Source organism: Achroia grisella, unplaced genomic scaffold (assembly GCF_030625045.1).
Source record: "Achroia grisella isolate CSIRO2021 unplaced genomic scaffold, CSIRO_AGI_Agris_v1 utg869, whole genome shotgun sequence".
Lineage (NCBI taxonomy): Eukaryota > Metazoa > Arthropoda > Insecta > Lepidoptera > Pyralidae > Achroia > Achroia grisella.
In genome coordinates this window covers 1,178,448-1,195,164 of record NW_026713049.1, presented here as the reverse complement: position 1 = coordinate 1,195,164, position 16,717 = coordinate 1,178,448, and the positions used below count along the sequence as shown (strand labels likewise).

General features: G+C 33.7%; 1 protein-coding gene across 1 annotated transcript; it reads left to right on the top strand.

Annotated features, from left to right (window-relative positions):
• Positions 1-2,433: 2,433 nt before the first annotated feature.
• Positions 2,434-16,339, top strand: LOC131852839 (transitional endoplasmic reticulum ATPase TER94). Its single transcript, XM_059203571.1, has 15 exons — positions 2,434-2,577; positions 2,860-2,965; positions 7,008-7,261; positions 7,735-7,927; positions 8,539-8,749; positions 9,394-9,606; positions 10,252-10,445; positions 10,906-11,070; positions 11,560-11,767; positions 12,256-12,383; positions 12,985-13,150; positions 13,652-13,821; positions 14,034-14,171; positions 14,841-14,995; positions 15,521-16,339. The coding sequence occupies exons 1-15, from the start codon at positions 2,561-2,563 to the stop codon at positions 15,618-15,620; spliced, it is 2,418 nt and encodes an 805-aa protein (XP_059059554.1). The 5' UTR covers positions 2,434-2,560; the 3' UTR covers positions 15,621-16,339.
• Positions 16,340-16,717: the final 378 nt, after the last annotated feature.

Sequence of the window (16,717 nt, the reverse complement as noted above, 5' to 3'; positions counted from 1 at the left end):
GATGAAAGTACTAATAGTGATGAAGGTAATAGAAGTGCATTTGATATTGTGGTGACCCGAAACGTGAGTCGGTGCGCTAATTTTGATAATGATGCGAAATTCCCTGATGAATCTACTGGATGTCAAAACTTAATTGAAAGTACTATTAACATAAGTCAAAAAAACAAAACAACATCGGTTATAACTACTTTACCTACTATTAAAAAACCTATTGGACCTTTCTACAATTTTCTTCTAAACATCTGTAATGCTTTGTTAACTAGTTTTAAAAAGCGTAAAATTCCAAAGTATTATAATGTTTTAAGCAAAAGTCTTAAAGGCTTGGGATCCGGTTATTTTGTCAAAAATATAATTAATAGATTCGCGTACAGTTTAAAGAAACTTTCGTACCTTAATAGAGAAATATTAATCAGTAAAGTAAGAAACTTTATGAGCATAATATCGGCTCCGCGACACATGAGGTACGTATTTATTGCCGGTATGAATTCAATTTTTGATATTTCACACGACAACAAAATGGACGATTATATTTATAGTCTAAAAAGATACGGTAGAGACAAAATAAGACATATAGGAGACAAAACGAGAGAGATATTTCAGCGGCTTATCTTCTACAGGCTTTATATGCAAAGCGATCATATTCGAAGAAATATAATACTTAAATTCAAATTGGCTATAATAGAATACATGGAAGAAAACATGAACAAGGTACCTGGTTGATTTAATGCGTCTTTTAATTTTCTATCCATATCGTTACATACCGTGAAATTGGATTTCGTTGTAATAATTTAATTTCCTTGTAGACAGTAGATATTTCAAACATGAGTTCCTGTATTAAATTTGTTTTTTTAGCAGAATTTTTCTTTTTAATACAAATATCTAGCAATATAAGATTACTGGGAATTAATGAATCTCGACACAACCCGTCTGACTCACATCCATCGGTGATACAGAACACAAAACTACGATCTGCTAATATATTTGAAACTTTCTTGGGGAACCTTTTAAGTTTGTTATCGACTAGTTTCCCAGAAAAGAAACTTACACGTTATTGTCGAGTTATGAATAGACATTTAGCCAAGATGGGCTACAGAGCTACCAAGTCGTTGGCCAGACATATGAGGTACTTATCTCGGATGTATCGTTCGGACATAAAAGCTGAAATTATACGATACAGAGCTAAATTGGACAAACCGATGCCATACAGACGAGAATTTCTAAACACTATGAATGATTTGTTTACTCTGAGGGAAAAGATGCTTTTTAACGATTATATATTCGATGTAAGAGATTACGGAAACGAAGATAAATTAGATATTGATGAAGAAACCGGCAAAATTATTAATATTGTAGTTGAATGCGTATTAAAACTGCGTGCTAGAGATCAAATTGAATTAAACAGGCAAATGAAAAGGGCTGTAAAAGAATATCGCAATGATAACTAACAAACAACAATCTCTTCTGAGTAATTTCGTGATTATTATTAGTATATGGATTCGTCATTGATTCGGGATTAAGTTTAATTTAACGAATTCTGTGTTTTGAAGAATCGTTTGACATGGTGACCACTTCGGTTTTGCATAATCGCAACATTTGTTTACATACCTACAAAGCTATCCTAAAAAAATTCTGTGTAATACGTAAACGGTACATCACAGTAGTTTTAAAAAAATAAGTTATCCACTTAAAGATTACTTTATGATATCCGGTTAGATCAACAACCATGCCACCTACTTCGTATAAGATGTAGCATCAGTACTACATTGCATCTAAATTTTAGACACATAAGTTTATAAGTTTTCCAGAAGTAGTGACAACCAAATCAAAACGAGAGGTAAGTAGGTATGCAGCATCAACATCACATCATGTTGTAATTATTTTACCATCCATTAATTCTTAAAATACTGGATCTTTGATATAAGTCTAACTGCAGACCTACTAAAATATGCTTTTGTATTTTTAATTATACCCTTTAATTGTTGCACAGTAACAGAACTACGTAGTCTATATAAAACGATACACTAATATTTTAAACATCGGCCGAGCTACTTAAACATAGTGATTATTTGCTCTGTAATTGAAAAGGCTGGGATTTAAATTAAAATTTGTAATTAATTAAGTTGTATTGTTTAACTGTGACAATATAAATAAGAAGAAAATTGTTTATTATTTCTTGCTAATCCTATATACACGCACAAGATTTTTATATTGATATTCACAATAAAAAAGCAATCTTGCATTCAAAGGAATTTTGGATTTTTTAAATATTTTAGGTTTTTTTCAATACTTATACAAATATTACTTTTTACTGACAATAATAATACAATTATTAACCGATATTAACGAAAAGCAATAGAAAACTAACCTATGTTCCATAAACTAGAATTTTTCAAACGGCAACACTACAATACTCACATCAATGAACAAATGAAATACGGCAACGTCACGCACATGAAGTGAAGTGGAGAACTTAAGTGATTGATCATTTTCATTCGGCATTTTATAAAACTTGTGAATTTACAATTTAATATATATAAAATCCTTATTTTATAATAAAATAATGGCAGATAATAAGAGGTAAGTCTCAAATTCAATTAATAAAATGTGTTATAATAAGGTTTTCTTCCCTTCGTATGAGTAGCGGTAGGAGTTTACGAATCTTTGAAAAATTGGCTTGTCATCATGTCTGAATTAGGAACAAATTTGTATATTCAATGGTTTATTTTACATTGTTTCAACCATGTATTCTTCAATATTGATTTAGCAACAATATTAATTAGCAGTGAAGAATTTTTGTTTAATGACCAATCCCTTTGTCATCTTTTGGTTATCATGCTGAATTATTTTCTTTATGTGCAGCCCCGATGATCTCTCGACCGCGATCCTCCGCCGTAAGGACAGGCCCAACCGTCTGATCGTTGAGGAGGCGGTCAGCGATGACAATTCCGTCGTCGCTTTGTCACAAGTAAGTTCAATGTACCATTAAGCGCCATAGTAGCATCAGCATAAAAACGAATATTACGATATCATTGGCCATAAAATTATTGTTTTGCAATTTCGACTTCCTTTCTTTTAATTCCTGTTAACTAACAAAGGAAGTACAATGAATGATACATAAATCATACTCATAAGGAAGGTGACCTGGAGAGCATCTCATCAGAATATTAATGGTATATTAAGATATTTCATATCATTAATACAAAAAGAACATATATTTTTTTTGTATTAATGATAATTGCATTATTTAATATTACCCTTATATTAATTATATTATACACATACAAATAAGTAGTATTAAGTTATATGATATGATGTTAGTTTTGACTAAATTAGATTTGTATATGACATTAAATATATCTATAGTGTTAAGTCATTCTAACCTCTAATCAACAAATAGTTCGTAGCAAAAGTGATATTGGCCTATAAGCCAACTATAATAACATTCTGTTAAACTATTAAATAACTAAGTATAGCTGCTTTGCTTATTAAATTATAAATTAAAAATATATTTTACTACAGGACTTGGTAGATGTCCTGTCTGGAAAAGCAGTTTGATTTAAATATATATTCAAAATTTGTCCAACCATCCAACAATTCAGTAGGATATAGGTAACAAACACATGTACAGATATATATTGTATATTGAGATTATGGATATATAATTAACGATGAAACTTTAAAAAAGGGGACAGGAAGCAAAAACAGTGGTACTTTGTACTTATGAATGGGTGCTGTTTGCAGGATCTGCTCTGATATGACTGAATAAATTTGTTACTCAATGAACTATATATTCACTCTTGTTAATTTTGCTATTTAGTTCATAACACAAGTTTCAAACCATACAAAATGTAAAGTTGAACAATAGATTTGTATAAAAGAGTAACACACAGTTGTTGTTCATTCTTCTTGTATTGAATGTGCTTTCCACCTGTTTGGTATTGGTGGAATAATAAAAAAAAGTGCTCTAGGTTTAATTTTATAAAGATTATTTCTATTCCTAACAGTTTTTTTAATGTACTTACATATTTTACATAATGAACTAAAAACTCTTAACTGATTTTAATAATTCATTTTTATTTGATATGTTTTACTAATTTTAATTGGCATGGGTGGTCCCTTGCAAATTTAATCTCTCTTAACATTTTATTACACAAATTCAAAAGTATTTGTGTAATAAAATGTAATTACAAACCGAAACATAATGAAATGTTCATTAATAATATTGAAAGTATTTATATAATACAATTATATACAATATTTAATAATTGTCTGAAATAAAAAAATCTACTTTTTATTATTTTACATGTATATATGATAGATATACAGCACAAGCTATGAAATGTAATAACTACACTACTTAAATGTTTAATGGTATGTAACCTATAACTGAAGAACTTGTAAATCCAATAAGTAGAAACAGTGTAATTTTCATTGTTATACAAAGACACTTTATACACAGTTAAGACAATTCTAAAAATAATTATTTAGGTTATATAATTTTTATTTCTAAAATTATAATATTAACAATTTCTAATTTATATTACTCCATTTAGTTCTAACTATGAACTGAACAACCTAGTTGTACTCAGGCAGGACATTATTAATTTTAATTGTAATTTAATGTTAGTGAAATTCTCAATTAACCTTTGGGTTGAACAAATCATGTATTGCTCAATTATTCAAAATTTATCAAGATAATAACTAATGAATATTCATAATTATAAAAGATAAAACATGTACGCAATAATAACATATCTTCATAATAAATTTGTGTAAGTAGTATTATATTTGGTACTTATATAATATTATTTTTATATTAATACCTTTTTATATTAATAAAGCTAATGAAAAATGAAACAAGGATTGAACCCAAAAGCACCTGATTATCTCTCTAACTATGTACTAAGTAAAGTGTAGTAACATGGAAATAAATATAATGCACAAAGTCAAGTCATTAATTACTTATATCTATACTGTAATGTACATGTTAACTTGGGCTCTTATTCTGTTGGATAGTATGTAGTATTTTAGAATGTAGGTCATCATCTTGTAGGGACAAAATTGAGGAAAGAATATTTGCCAACAAATATGTAGAATTTTTTCACTAATTGATTTATTTATTAATAGCCCTATTTTTTTTAATCCATTGATGAAATTTCATTACAAATAGGAACGAAATTTAAGCTAGCAAACAAACTAACTTGTTGCACTTTTAAACAAATGTTTTACAACTTATTCATGTTTAAATAAAAATTTGTGTAAATGTTTACTACCAAATAACAACAATTTATGAAATCAACATGAATAATTAAAATATAATGAGTATTTATGCACCATAACATTATGTACCACCTTGTGCCATTTGACAATGAGAATTCAGCTATCATAGACATAGAAACCACAGAATTAGCCATCAATCGGACTGACTATTTTTAGTTAAGATCCAAGATGCTGACATTTTCAGAGAAGCCATCCTTTATTTTTCGTTGTACTAGCTAACCAACATAGCCGGTTTTGCAACATTTATTATGAAATAGAAAATCATTTATTAAAATAAACTTACATTGAAGCACTTTTAAATAGTCATCACATTTTTTTAATCTACCGCTCATTCGGAAAGCTGTCATCACAAGAACTCAAGTCAAACTCAACTCATCACAAGAAGAACGAGCAAGAAACTTGCGTGTTGTTCTTTTAAATAATTTTATTGTTACTTTACATTTTTAAATTTAAGTGTGTGAAATGTGAATGCAAACTACCAATTAGCACTAATTCAATTAAATACTCAAATATAAGAAATATACAATCAACTAGTTAAACATATAATAAGAGGAAATCAGTCTTAGTGATTAGAGCAGGCCACTCCTACAAGCAGCACCCGTTCATCCCAGCCATCAAATGAGCAATCCATTTTATTTTATGACTACTCATTCCATTCAACCTTGTCATAGCTACTTAAATTTCTTATATGGTAGTTACAGTATTCACACTTTATATAAGGATGCATGCGGCAATCAATACAAAAGCCGCTACGCTATCATATTTCAAGGAAGCAGTATGAAAAAGAAATTATAACGTTGTCTGCTAAAAAACTTATTCTTGCTAGATATTGCTGTCATCTATGAATTCATCTATCCTATAATAGGCTTTTTTTACATAACATTTGTTTAATATAAATTTTGAATTGCCTCTCTGTCAGATTTATAGTAGATTCTGGCAGTTTATTATAAAATCTTACGCAATTACCATAGAATAAATTACTAACTTTGTGTAGACGACATTTAGGTAATTATGTTATTGCAGTTCTGCTCCTATTGGTCATAGCATGATGTTACATATCCTAAATGAGCAATCCAACAATAAAAGAATATTCAAAATTGGATCAGCAGTACTGGAGATAGGACCTAACATATAATTTTATAAGTTTTACCTCTTTATAATATTGGTATATATATAATTAAATATACTTGAGACCAATGATGTCACAAATTGTGATTACAACAATGTATTTGGCAATATAAAAGCTAATTATAGGTTTTAATTTCATTACATATAGTACATTATATTGGATGATGATGATATAAATAATCCTGGACAATAAACAAAGCGTCATCTATTTCTACGGTAACCAGAGATTGTGTTATGGGAAATTGACAAATGAGATAAATACTTACATACTTTTTTTTTGTAAATATATTCATAATATTCGGTTATAACTATAACCGGTAGACCATCGGTGCTTTCTTATTAATTCATTTAGAAGACGGCCTCGGTGGTTTACCTTTACTTCCGATGATCGCGGATTCGATTCCGCACACGGAATAAACATTTGTATTCATGAGTATAATTGTTTGTATCAGTCTGGGTGTTTTCTATGTATAAAACTTGTACATATCAGTCATTGCAGTTCTATAGTACCCATAACAAGCTTAGCTTGGACTAAATGGCGCTGTGTAAGTTGTCCTGAAATATTATTAAATATTGTTCATATGATTTTTTTTATTTAGGCAAAAATGGAGCAGCTACAACTATTTCGCGGTGACACAGTGCTACTAAAGGGCAAGCGACGCAAGGAGACTGTGTGCATAGTGCTGTCGGACGACAACTGTCCAGACGAGAAGATTCGCATGAATCGCGTAGTTAGGAACAACCTTCGCGTACGCCTCTCCGACGTGGTATCAATAGCGCCTTGCCCGTCCGTCAAATATGGCAAACGGGTACACATACTGCCAATTGATGATTCCGTTGAAGGGTTAACAGGGTAAGTTACATTTGGACTTGTTATTTTTTTTTTGCTTAATTATAATTCACAAAATTGAAATAGAATTAATTGAATCTATTTAGTAATAATGTTGTTTGTAAATGTAAATCGATATCCTCGGTGGTACAGCGGTTTTAGCAGACCATTTATCCGATGGTCGCAGGGTCGATTCCTGGTGCGGTAAACAGGTTTCATTCATTCATGAGCATGATTATTTATATCAGTCAGTGTATTTTATAAGTATCTATATTTATTTATATCAGATAACTGACATAAATACATGTTAGTTGTCCAGTACTCATAATACATTATTTTCTTAGTTTGGGACTTGGTGGCGCTGTATGAATAGGCCTCGGTTATTATTGTTACATAGGCGACCACTTACCATCAGGAGAACCGTCAACTAGTTTACCATTCAATTACACAAAGAATGCGTATGAACGGATGTTAATAATATATTTTGTTATCTGCAGAAATCTGTTCGAAGTGTATCTGAAGCCGTATTTCATGGAAGCATACAGGCCCATACATCGCGATGACACATTCATGGTACGCGGGGGTATGCGCGCCGTCGAATTTAAGGTGGTCGAGACGGACCCATCTCCATACTGCATCGTGGCCCCAGATACCGTTATACATTGTGAGGGGGAGCCGATTAAACGTGAGGTTAGTAAGAAAATTATCAATGTATAACAATATAAGGAGACGTGGTTTTAAACTGAAAATGTGATCCAAAGTGTACTTCTGATCCGGTTTAGCAAGCTTTTGTCATCTGCTGTATATCAATTTATATAATGTATTTCACATGGAACGAAACAGATTTGCCATTTCTTTTTTGGTTAGCCCACTTCACATTTTATATTGACTTTCCTGTGATGTTTCTTTTTATTAAATAAATACTTTCTCTGCTCTCATCTCTCAACATATTGTTGAGAATTTCTGTAGTTTATTTTTAAACATAAAATACACTTTGTGTGTGAATGTGGTTCCTAGTGTATATATTATGATTTGATTACAGAAATTTCTTTAAAATTCATTCGTAACTATATTCCCATTGGCAATTCAAATAAGAAGCTTCTAGAGGCGAGATGTTTAGGGGAGCTGACCCCAATTAAGATGACATAAGATGGTGGGAAGAGTTGTAGTACTGGTAGAAATTCCTTAAAAACTTGTACACAAAAAGATATTACAATATATCAATCCCAGTATCAGAATTCAGTCGTAGCAGATATGAAATATAATAACAATGATTAAGATATTAAATTGTTGTATAACAGGAAGAAGAGGAAGCCTTAAATGCTGTAGGCTACGATGACATCGGCGGGTGCCGCAAGCAGCTCGCCCAGATCAAAGAGATGGTGGAGCTGCCACTGCGCCACCCGTCGCTGTTCAAGGCGATTGGTGTGAAGCCGCCGCGCGGTATACTCATGTACGGCCCGCCCGGTACTGGCAAGACTTTGATCGCTCGCGCTGTCGCCAATGAAACTGGTAAGTTTCTTATTTTACCAGAGATAAAATTCTTAGCATCCATGGATTCACTGGGCAGGAGCTGGGTCCATTGTGTGACAGAGAAGGATACTTATCGGATAGGAGATCACGGGACTGGTGACCCGAGTGATGGTTCAAGGGCCTATTTGCCGACATACGTCAATACTCACCTTCACCACTCGTATTTCTCTCTGTAACCAGCCAAATCTAATAGGAGCTTGCTAGTGCAGCTTTAGTTACACGTTCTTGTATATATAGCAGTATATCCATATTGATATATTGCTTTTTTTTTGTAATCTAATGCTGTGTAGGGAATAAGAATAGAATAGAAGATATCTATTTAATATTAATACTTTTTATTCCAATCAAAGGCATTCCAGACACAGTTGCTGTAATTGGTGTTAAAAAATATTAAAAAATACAACTTAATATTAAAATCACTCAATAGAATTGAACAAATTGTACATATTTGCCTGTCTGTTAGTCCACTTAATTCGTTTATAATCCACAGTCTCTTGATACGACAGAATTATAAAATTTCATGATTTTCAATGAAACTGAAGTTGTTCACTATAGCCATAGTTGGTATTACAAATAATTAATTCCCAAAAAACCACAGTTAATATTCTCATTTTCGATCATAGGTGCATTCTTCTTCCTCATCAATGGACCGGAGATTATGTCTAAACTGGCCGGCGAGTCAGAATCCAATCTGCGTAAGGCTTTCGAGGAGGCAGACAAGAACTCTCCAGCCATCATCTTCATCGATGAGCTCGACGCTATTGCACCTAAGAGAGAGAAGACGCACGGTGAAGTGGAACGCCGTATTGTGTCGCAGTTGCTGACACTCATGGATGGTGAGTAATCAGGAATATCTTGCTAATGTTATAAACGCGGAAGTTTGTGAGTGTGGATTGATGGATGTATAGTTAGCAGCTAGTTTTTTTATTTAAACTCAGTATCATAATGTAATTGTCAAACTAATAATTTAATTTAAAATAATATTATGATTTTTTGGTGGAAATGGCAGAGCATTATTGACATCTTTATAGTTTACTAGCTGACCCCGCAAACGTTGTTTTACCATATAAATTAAAATCGCTATTAACAAATAGGGGTTGTTGATAGAAGGGTGAAAATTTAGGGTTGTATGTATTTTTAATGCCATATTGTAAAAATGTAAAATTTCGTAAAAAAATAAACAAGTTAGGGGGCACAACCATCAGTTAAGTGTATGAAAAATAGTAGCTGATTCTCAGACCTACTGAATATGCATATAAAATTTCATAAAAATCTGATGAACCGTTTTGGAGGAGTATGGTAATTAATATTATGACATGAGAATTTTATATATAAGAAGACCAATATGTACACTTATTCCAGTAAATAAATTGAATAAAATAGTTGAATATAAAATTGCGTTTACTAAAATATAAAATAATCTTGATTAAGTAAAAAATATATTTATATGAAGATGATACATTAACATGGTTATTATATAGGAATGAAGAAATCATCGCATGTAATCGTAATGGCGGCTACTAACCGGCCGAACTCTATCGACCCCGCCCTGCGTCGATTCGGCCGCTTCGATCGTGAAATCGACATCGGAATACCGGATGCCACCGGCCGCCTGGAGATCCTACGCATTCATACCAAGAACATGAAGTTAGGAGATGATGTCGATCTTGAACAGGTAACTATTTTTTTTTTTCAATATAAGAATATCCACCACACTACAGCCAGCAAACTATTTTTTATGTTCAATACTTAGGTTTAACTGTGATTTGATAGCAATTTGAACTAGGAGAAAATGAGACTACATGTTTGCGAGAACGCTGTTCTTGTACCCACTCCCAGCAACTGAGTTTTTTCATTTCAAATTTCAACTTTCTTAATCATCCTAGAAGTTCCATCAACGATAATTGACGTCTATATACAAGTATAGAAAGGTTCCTGATAGGAGTGCTTATATAGGATTACCTGTATAAACACTGTCTAGGCAGATTTTTTCACAAATTGCAATTTTTATTCCATCTGAATCTTCAACTCTTTAAAAACCCCTATTAATTTTACCTGCCTTTATGTTCGATTGTTTCGAATCTTAGGTACATCATATCTTGTTCTTTTGTCATTGATGCATATATTTATTTCAGATCGCGGCAGAATCCCACGGTCACGTTGGCGCTGATTTGGCGTCATTGTGCTCTGAGGCGGCGCTGCAGCAGATCCGTGAAAAGATGGATCTCATCGATCTCGAGGATGATCAGATCGATGCGGAGGTGCTCAACTCGCTCGCCGTCTCTATGGACAACTTCCGGGTAAGAAGGAATAATAAAGGAGTCTTTGTGTTCTATTTTTTATAATCCATCTAAGAAATATGTATATAGCTGTCTATTTGTGTATAGCATTGAATTTACTATTACTTGTTACTACATATTAAGGTAATAGAATATTTGTAAATTAATGTTACATTATATACTAGTGTTCTTTTCTTACATATATCCTGTAATCACATCTCTATCCATATTTCTTTTCATATATCTAGAATGGCAAACAAGATAAACTGACACTTGATAGTAAGTGGAAACTGTTGCCAACAACTAAACTAGAAACAAGAATTCTAATTCTATATTCTTAATATGGCAAACTATCATGACATGTTATTTGCCACTTTACCGTTATTAATCTGGAACATTCCAAGTTGCAAAGCGAGGTGTTATAGAGGTACCCATGCCGATTTTATACAAACTCACTGGTTTCATCAAAGAAATATTCATAAATGCTTATTTTTTATTTCACTCAACCAGTATGCAATGACGAAATCGTCGCCATCGGCCCTGCGTGAGACCGTGGTGGAGGTTCCCAACGTGACGTGGGGCGACATCGGCGGCTTGCAGAACGTCAAGCGCGAACTGCAGGAGCTGGTGCAGTACCCAGTGGAACACCCAGACAAGTTCCTCAAGTTTGGCATGCAACCGTCTCGTGGTGTGTTGTTCTACGGACCGCCCGGTTGTGGTAAGTGTTATGATTCACCCATATTGAATATGAATATCATGGCAATAAGATTTTTTTAATATTCCTGGACTGAAGTATTGGCCCTTTATGTATGTAAAGTACCATTTCTTTTCAATAAGTTATTAATGAGACTAAAGACGTGTCATAAAATGATTTTCACTTAGTAATTGAAATAACAAATAGTTTTGCGCAAAAAGTACATTATGAAATCTAATTTTAACTAAACTGTAAACTATTTTGATTGATGATGCGCCAAAATATTGTATGGTGTGTGGTGTTCACGATACTTGTTCATACAAATGTCGAAATCAAATTTATATATTAGGTCACATCAATTAGCTCATAGTGACGAATTCATAAGGTTTCCAGGGGAATCACGTGGAGGTCGACCTACTAATGTATATTTTTAGAAATATTACTACAATTATTAACATTCTCTCCCCATCCAAGGCAGTCAGTATCCTTATTTTTCTTTTTTATTTTCACAGGTAAAACTCTTCTGGCTAAGGCCATCGCCAACGAATGCCAGGCGAACTTTATTTCAGTGAAGGGTCCCGAATTGCTCACTATGTGGTTCGGTGAATCTGAAGCCAATGTTCGAGACATCTTTGATAAGGTATTTCACATTATCTGATTGACTTAATTATCAGTTTAGCAACTATAACATAAATCAATGAATATCCTGTTTTTAAATATAGAATTGAGTGATTGGGAAGTATTATAAGTATATATTTTTTTGATATATTTATACATTGTATACTACATATATGTTTATTGAATTTGTAATTATGTACTGTTTTATTAGTTATTTTATTATATCTTTTCTTACAATTATTATTTGCACTTCTATGATCATTCATCACTTCCTGTGTCACTGGGAGAAATTTCTTTTGAAGATAAGTCAACCTTTATTATATTAAAAATATTTCAATAATGTATTTTTATACTAAAAAATATATAAACATTCTTTGTCTGTCGATTAATGACAAATATTGGGTGTTATGTAATTAATTAATATTCCCCTTACAATAATAGCAATGTATGATTATTGGAAGCTTTTTTTTATATAACTATTATAGAATGACACTGTAGTAAATGATTTATATTTATTGTTTTCTCATTCCTGTCATAAACAAAGGGGCAAAGGTAATAATGACTGAAACTGGTGTGATTTGTATAATTATGGATGTTCCTTAATGTAACTCTGGTTTCCATAGGCACGGTCAGCGTCACCTTGCGTGCTGTTCTTCGACGAGTTGGACTCCATCGCGAAGTCGCGCGGCGGTTCCGTTTCAGACGCGGGTGGTGCTGCTGATCGGGTCATCAATCAGATCCTCACAGAGATGGACGGCATGGGCGCCAAGAAGAATGTTTTCATTATTGGTAAAGCATTATTTTATAACCTTTTTGTTATCGTTTATACGCCAGAATATCAGGTGATCTTACTTTTTGTTTATTATTATTAAGTTTCCGATATTTTGACGGTGTTATAACCGCCATGATCATGAGTAAACTGAAGAGCAGCGGGCATATATGTATATTAATCTACTTTCACGCCTCTTTTTTTTTTCCTACTATTGAACTGTTCCTACTCCTGACTGACTTGAAATTCCTACTACTGATACTCATCTGAGAAAACTGTACTCACTATCTTCATAATACATTCAATACACTTTCTGATCACAATTTTTGTTTTTTAATCAATCTAATCGTTGGATTCCATGCTTTAGAGAGCCTAAACAATCAATTGAGAAGTTGGTTATATATACACTCTCTAAATATTATTAAATAAAAAAAACCCCATGACTTTCTTAATTTTGCATATAAGCGCTTAATCCCATATTTTGCAACTATTGTGGACTTAAAGTTTATAATGGTGGATAGGTGCAACAAACCGACCGGACATCATCGACCCGGCCATTCTCCGACCTGGTCGTTTGGACCAGCTCATCTACATCCCACTGCCGGATGAGAAGTCACGCGAGGCCATCCTGCGCGCCAACCTGCGCAAATCGCCCATCGCCAAGGACGTAGATCTAACTTACATCGCTAAGGTAGGAATATGGTTTATTGTTAATTTAATTAAGAAGTACAATAAAGAAATAAAATTAAAAATACAATAACATAATTATAAACTTTGGTGCTGTACGTGTACAAAACCAACAAAACATCATACTCATATATAACACAAATATTTGTATCATGCAATAAATCGAACCCATAACTATCGGAAGTAATAAATTAATAATAATTTACAACGTAACAGGTGACACAAGGGTTCAGTGGTGCCGATCTGACGGAGATCTGCCAGCGGGCGTGCAAGCTGGCCATCCGGCAGGCCATCGAGGCGGAGATACACCGCGAGCGCGCCCGCCAGCAGCAGACTGCCGCCGCAGTCATGGACGTACGTATATGTGCTTAAATTTATTTTAATAAAGAATTTTCTATTTTATTAATTCTTTGTTCCGGACAATCTGCTTTTGGATGAGTACAGTCAAATAAATAGTCATAATAGTGCTTAAATGATGTTTAGAATGAAGACTATTTCTATTATATTATATTTTTATCCGCCATACGTCGTAAGTGCGAATACTGTAACTACCATATAGTATTTTTTGTAGCTGTGACGTGGTCGAGTGGAATGAGTTGTCATGTTAACTAAAATGTCCAGACATGTGGCGGCGTGGTGGGCCGGGTCATAGGGCTCCCTAAAATATGGTCGAGTGGAGTGATGGCTGGCTCATCCGTCATGCTCGTGAACGAGTGCTGCTTGTAGGGACTGCTCTGCTCTTATCACTACGACTGATTTAATCTTATTGTGTATTTATATTTGATCCTAATAAATCAGTGCTGGTTGGTAGTTTGTATTCACACATTTCGACTTGTAAATGTGAACTTATAAGGATTATTTAAAAGAGCAACACCAAGTTTCTTGCTTGTTCTTCTTGTGATAAGACAGCTTTGCGAATAAGCGGTAGATAAAAAAAAAATGTTATGACTATTCAAAAGTGCTTAAATTAAGTTTATTTGAATAAATGATTTTCTATTGTATTGTAATTCTATTCTTTTATAGATGGACGAAGAAGACCCGGTGCCGGAGATTAGCCGAGCCCACTTCGAGGAGGCGATGAAGTTTGCGCGCCGTTCCGTCTCCGACAACGACATTCGGAAGTACGAGATGTTCGCGCAGACGCTGCAGCAGAGCCGCGGTTTCGGTACCAACTTCAGGTACATGTTATGAAATTTATATTTCGTATTCAAAAATCATTTATTCGCGTAGGACATTACGTCGCGTATGAGTGAAGTTTTTTTTTTTAATTCTACTGTATCATTTATTCGTGATTACACTATATGAAGTTCATCTCTAAATCCACATCTACAGCATTAGCTGAAACGAACACTGAACGTATGATGCTCGTAGTTTGAATTGCCGTTTTGATAGATCAACTTAATTGCGGTTTTTTTAATAGAATGGTGCACTTCCTTGCGCTAGCGGTATACACTGGCGAGGCAACAGATGATAGGATAAACAAACTTAAGATTGTTCGCCCTTCGTGGCGAATTCATAAGGAATTAAACTACGATGGTTTCCAGAGGGAACGCGTCGTGGTGGATGATCTGACATTGTACATTGCTGAAAATGGGACTGCAAATATCAATTAATAACAATCCCTTCCCAAAATATGATGGGGATTATCTATCTGTTGTTTGACGATACATTATGTACTGATCGCATTTCACTGACATTAACAGATTCCCGTCGAGTGGGGGCACCACAGGTGGCACAGGTACTTCGGGCGGAGACCAGCCAACCTTCCAGGAAGAAGGCGGCGATGACGACCTCTACAGTTAAGCTGCTTCCTCGCGCCACACGCTCGCTCCATGCTCTACCATACTACTTAATACACTTGAAAACCATGGTGTTCATATAGATCTTACCTAATGTATTTGTGAGCATTTAAATCTCATTATCGTTGCTCCAGCAATTTGGTAAAGTTTATATTTGATCTGTCAATACAATTACGACGGGATAGAATACCTGTTGATCAGCATCTATCCATGAACTGCGTTGCTCGTATTGTCCAAACGAAAGAATGAAATGGTGGTAAAGGGCGAGATTTTGATGACCGAGGTACCCAGTTCTAGGACTGAAATTACTTTAAGAATTATCGGTTTAGTAATTCGGTGTATCGGAGACGGGGCGAATACGTTATAATGTCGCAATGTTCACCATTTCTATATGTCTATATGTAATATGTACGTCGCGAGATGCGCAAGTATGACTGCGCCGCGACTCAAATTTCACTGATCTATATCTACAAATAAAATGTAAATGTATTTATTTTCTACTTCAATCGTTCGATAGCATTCTGTTCCGATTCGCTTATATTTAGTTGTAATCAAATGTTTGTGGTAAGCTCGCTCGGCGAGTGCGTAAGATCATATGATAGAGTAATTGTTAATTGTATTTGCCGGATCCTGTGCGTAGACGTCGGCTGCGGTGCCCTGGTATCGTCGCTGACATTATACAATATCGCAGTGATTTTTTAATAAAAGATTTTTATAGACTAACTTGTGTTTTCATTTCGTATCTGCATCCTAACATGTAATATTATTATAATAATAAAAATTCTGTCAAAAATTATTGACAAGCCTGGTTACTTTTCTTTTGTAATAGCTGCATGTCACGCCACAGCCCGCATTTCTGTTTCTTTTTTTGAATTTTTGTACACTAAATGTGACGATGACAATCATATCGTACCTATACTAAATGAAAAAATAATTAATGTGATCAATAATATGGTTGTACCCGAAGCTAAACATTACACAGCATACACCCACGTCTAACCTATTTAACTTCAAAGCTTGGATAATATATGTAGGTCTCTTACATTTGCATTACGAACACATTCCATCATTAAAATAAGTTTTAAAAATATATGTCGTGTA

Bases quoted from the DNA above. Each gene is read 5' to 3' on its own strand.
- LOC131852839 (XM_059203571.1), top strand. The intron at 2,966-7,007 runs GTAAGTTCAATG...TTTTTTATTTAG, and splicing joins CCGTCGTCGCTTTGTCACAA to GCAAAAATGGAGCAGCTACA. The intron at 12,384-12,984 runs GTATTTCACATT...TGGTTTCCATAG, and splicing joins TTCGAGACATCTTTGATAAG to GCACGGTCAGCGTCACCTTG.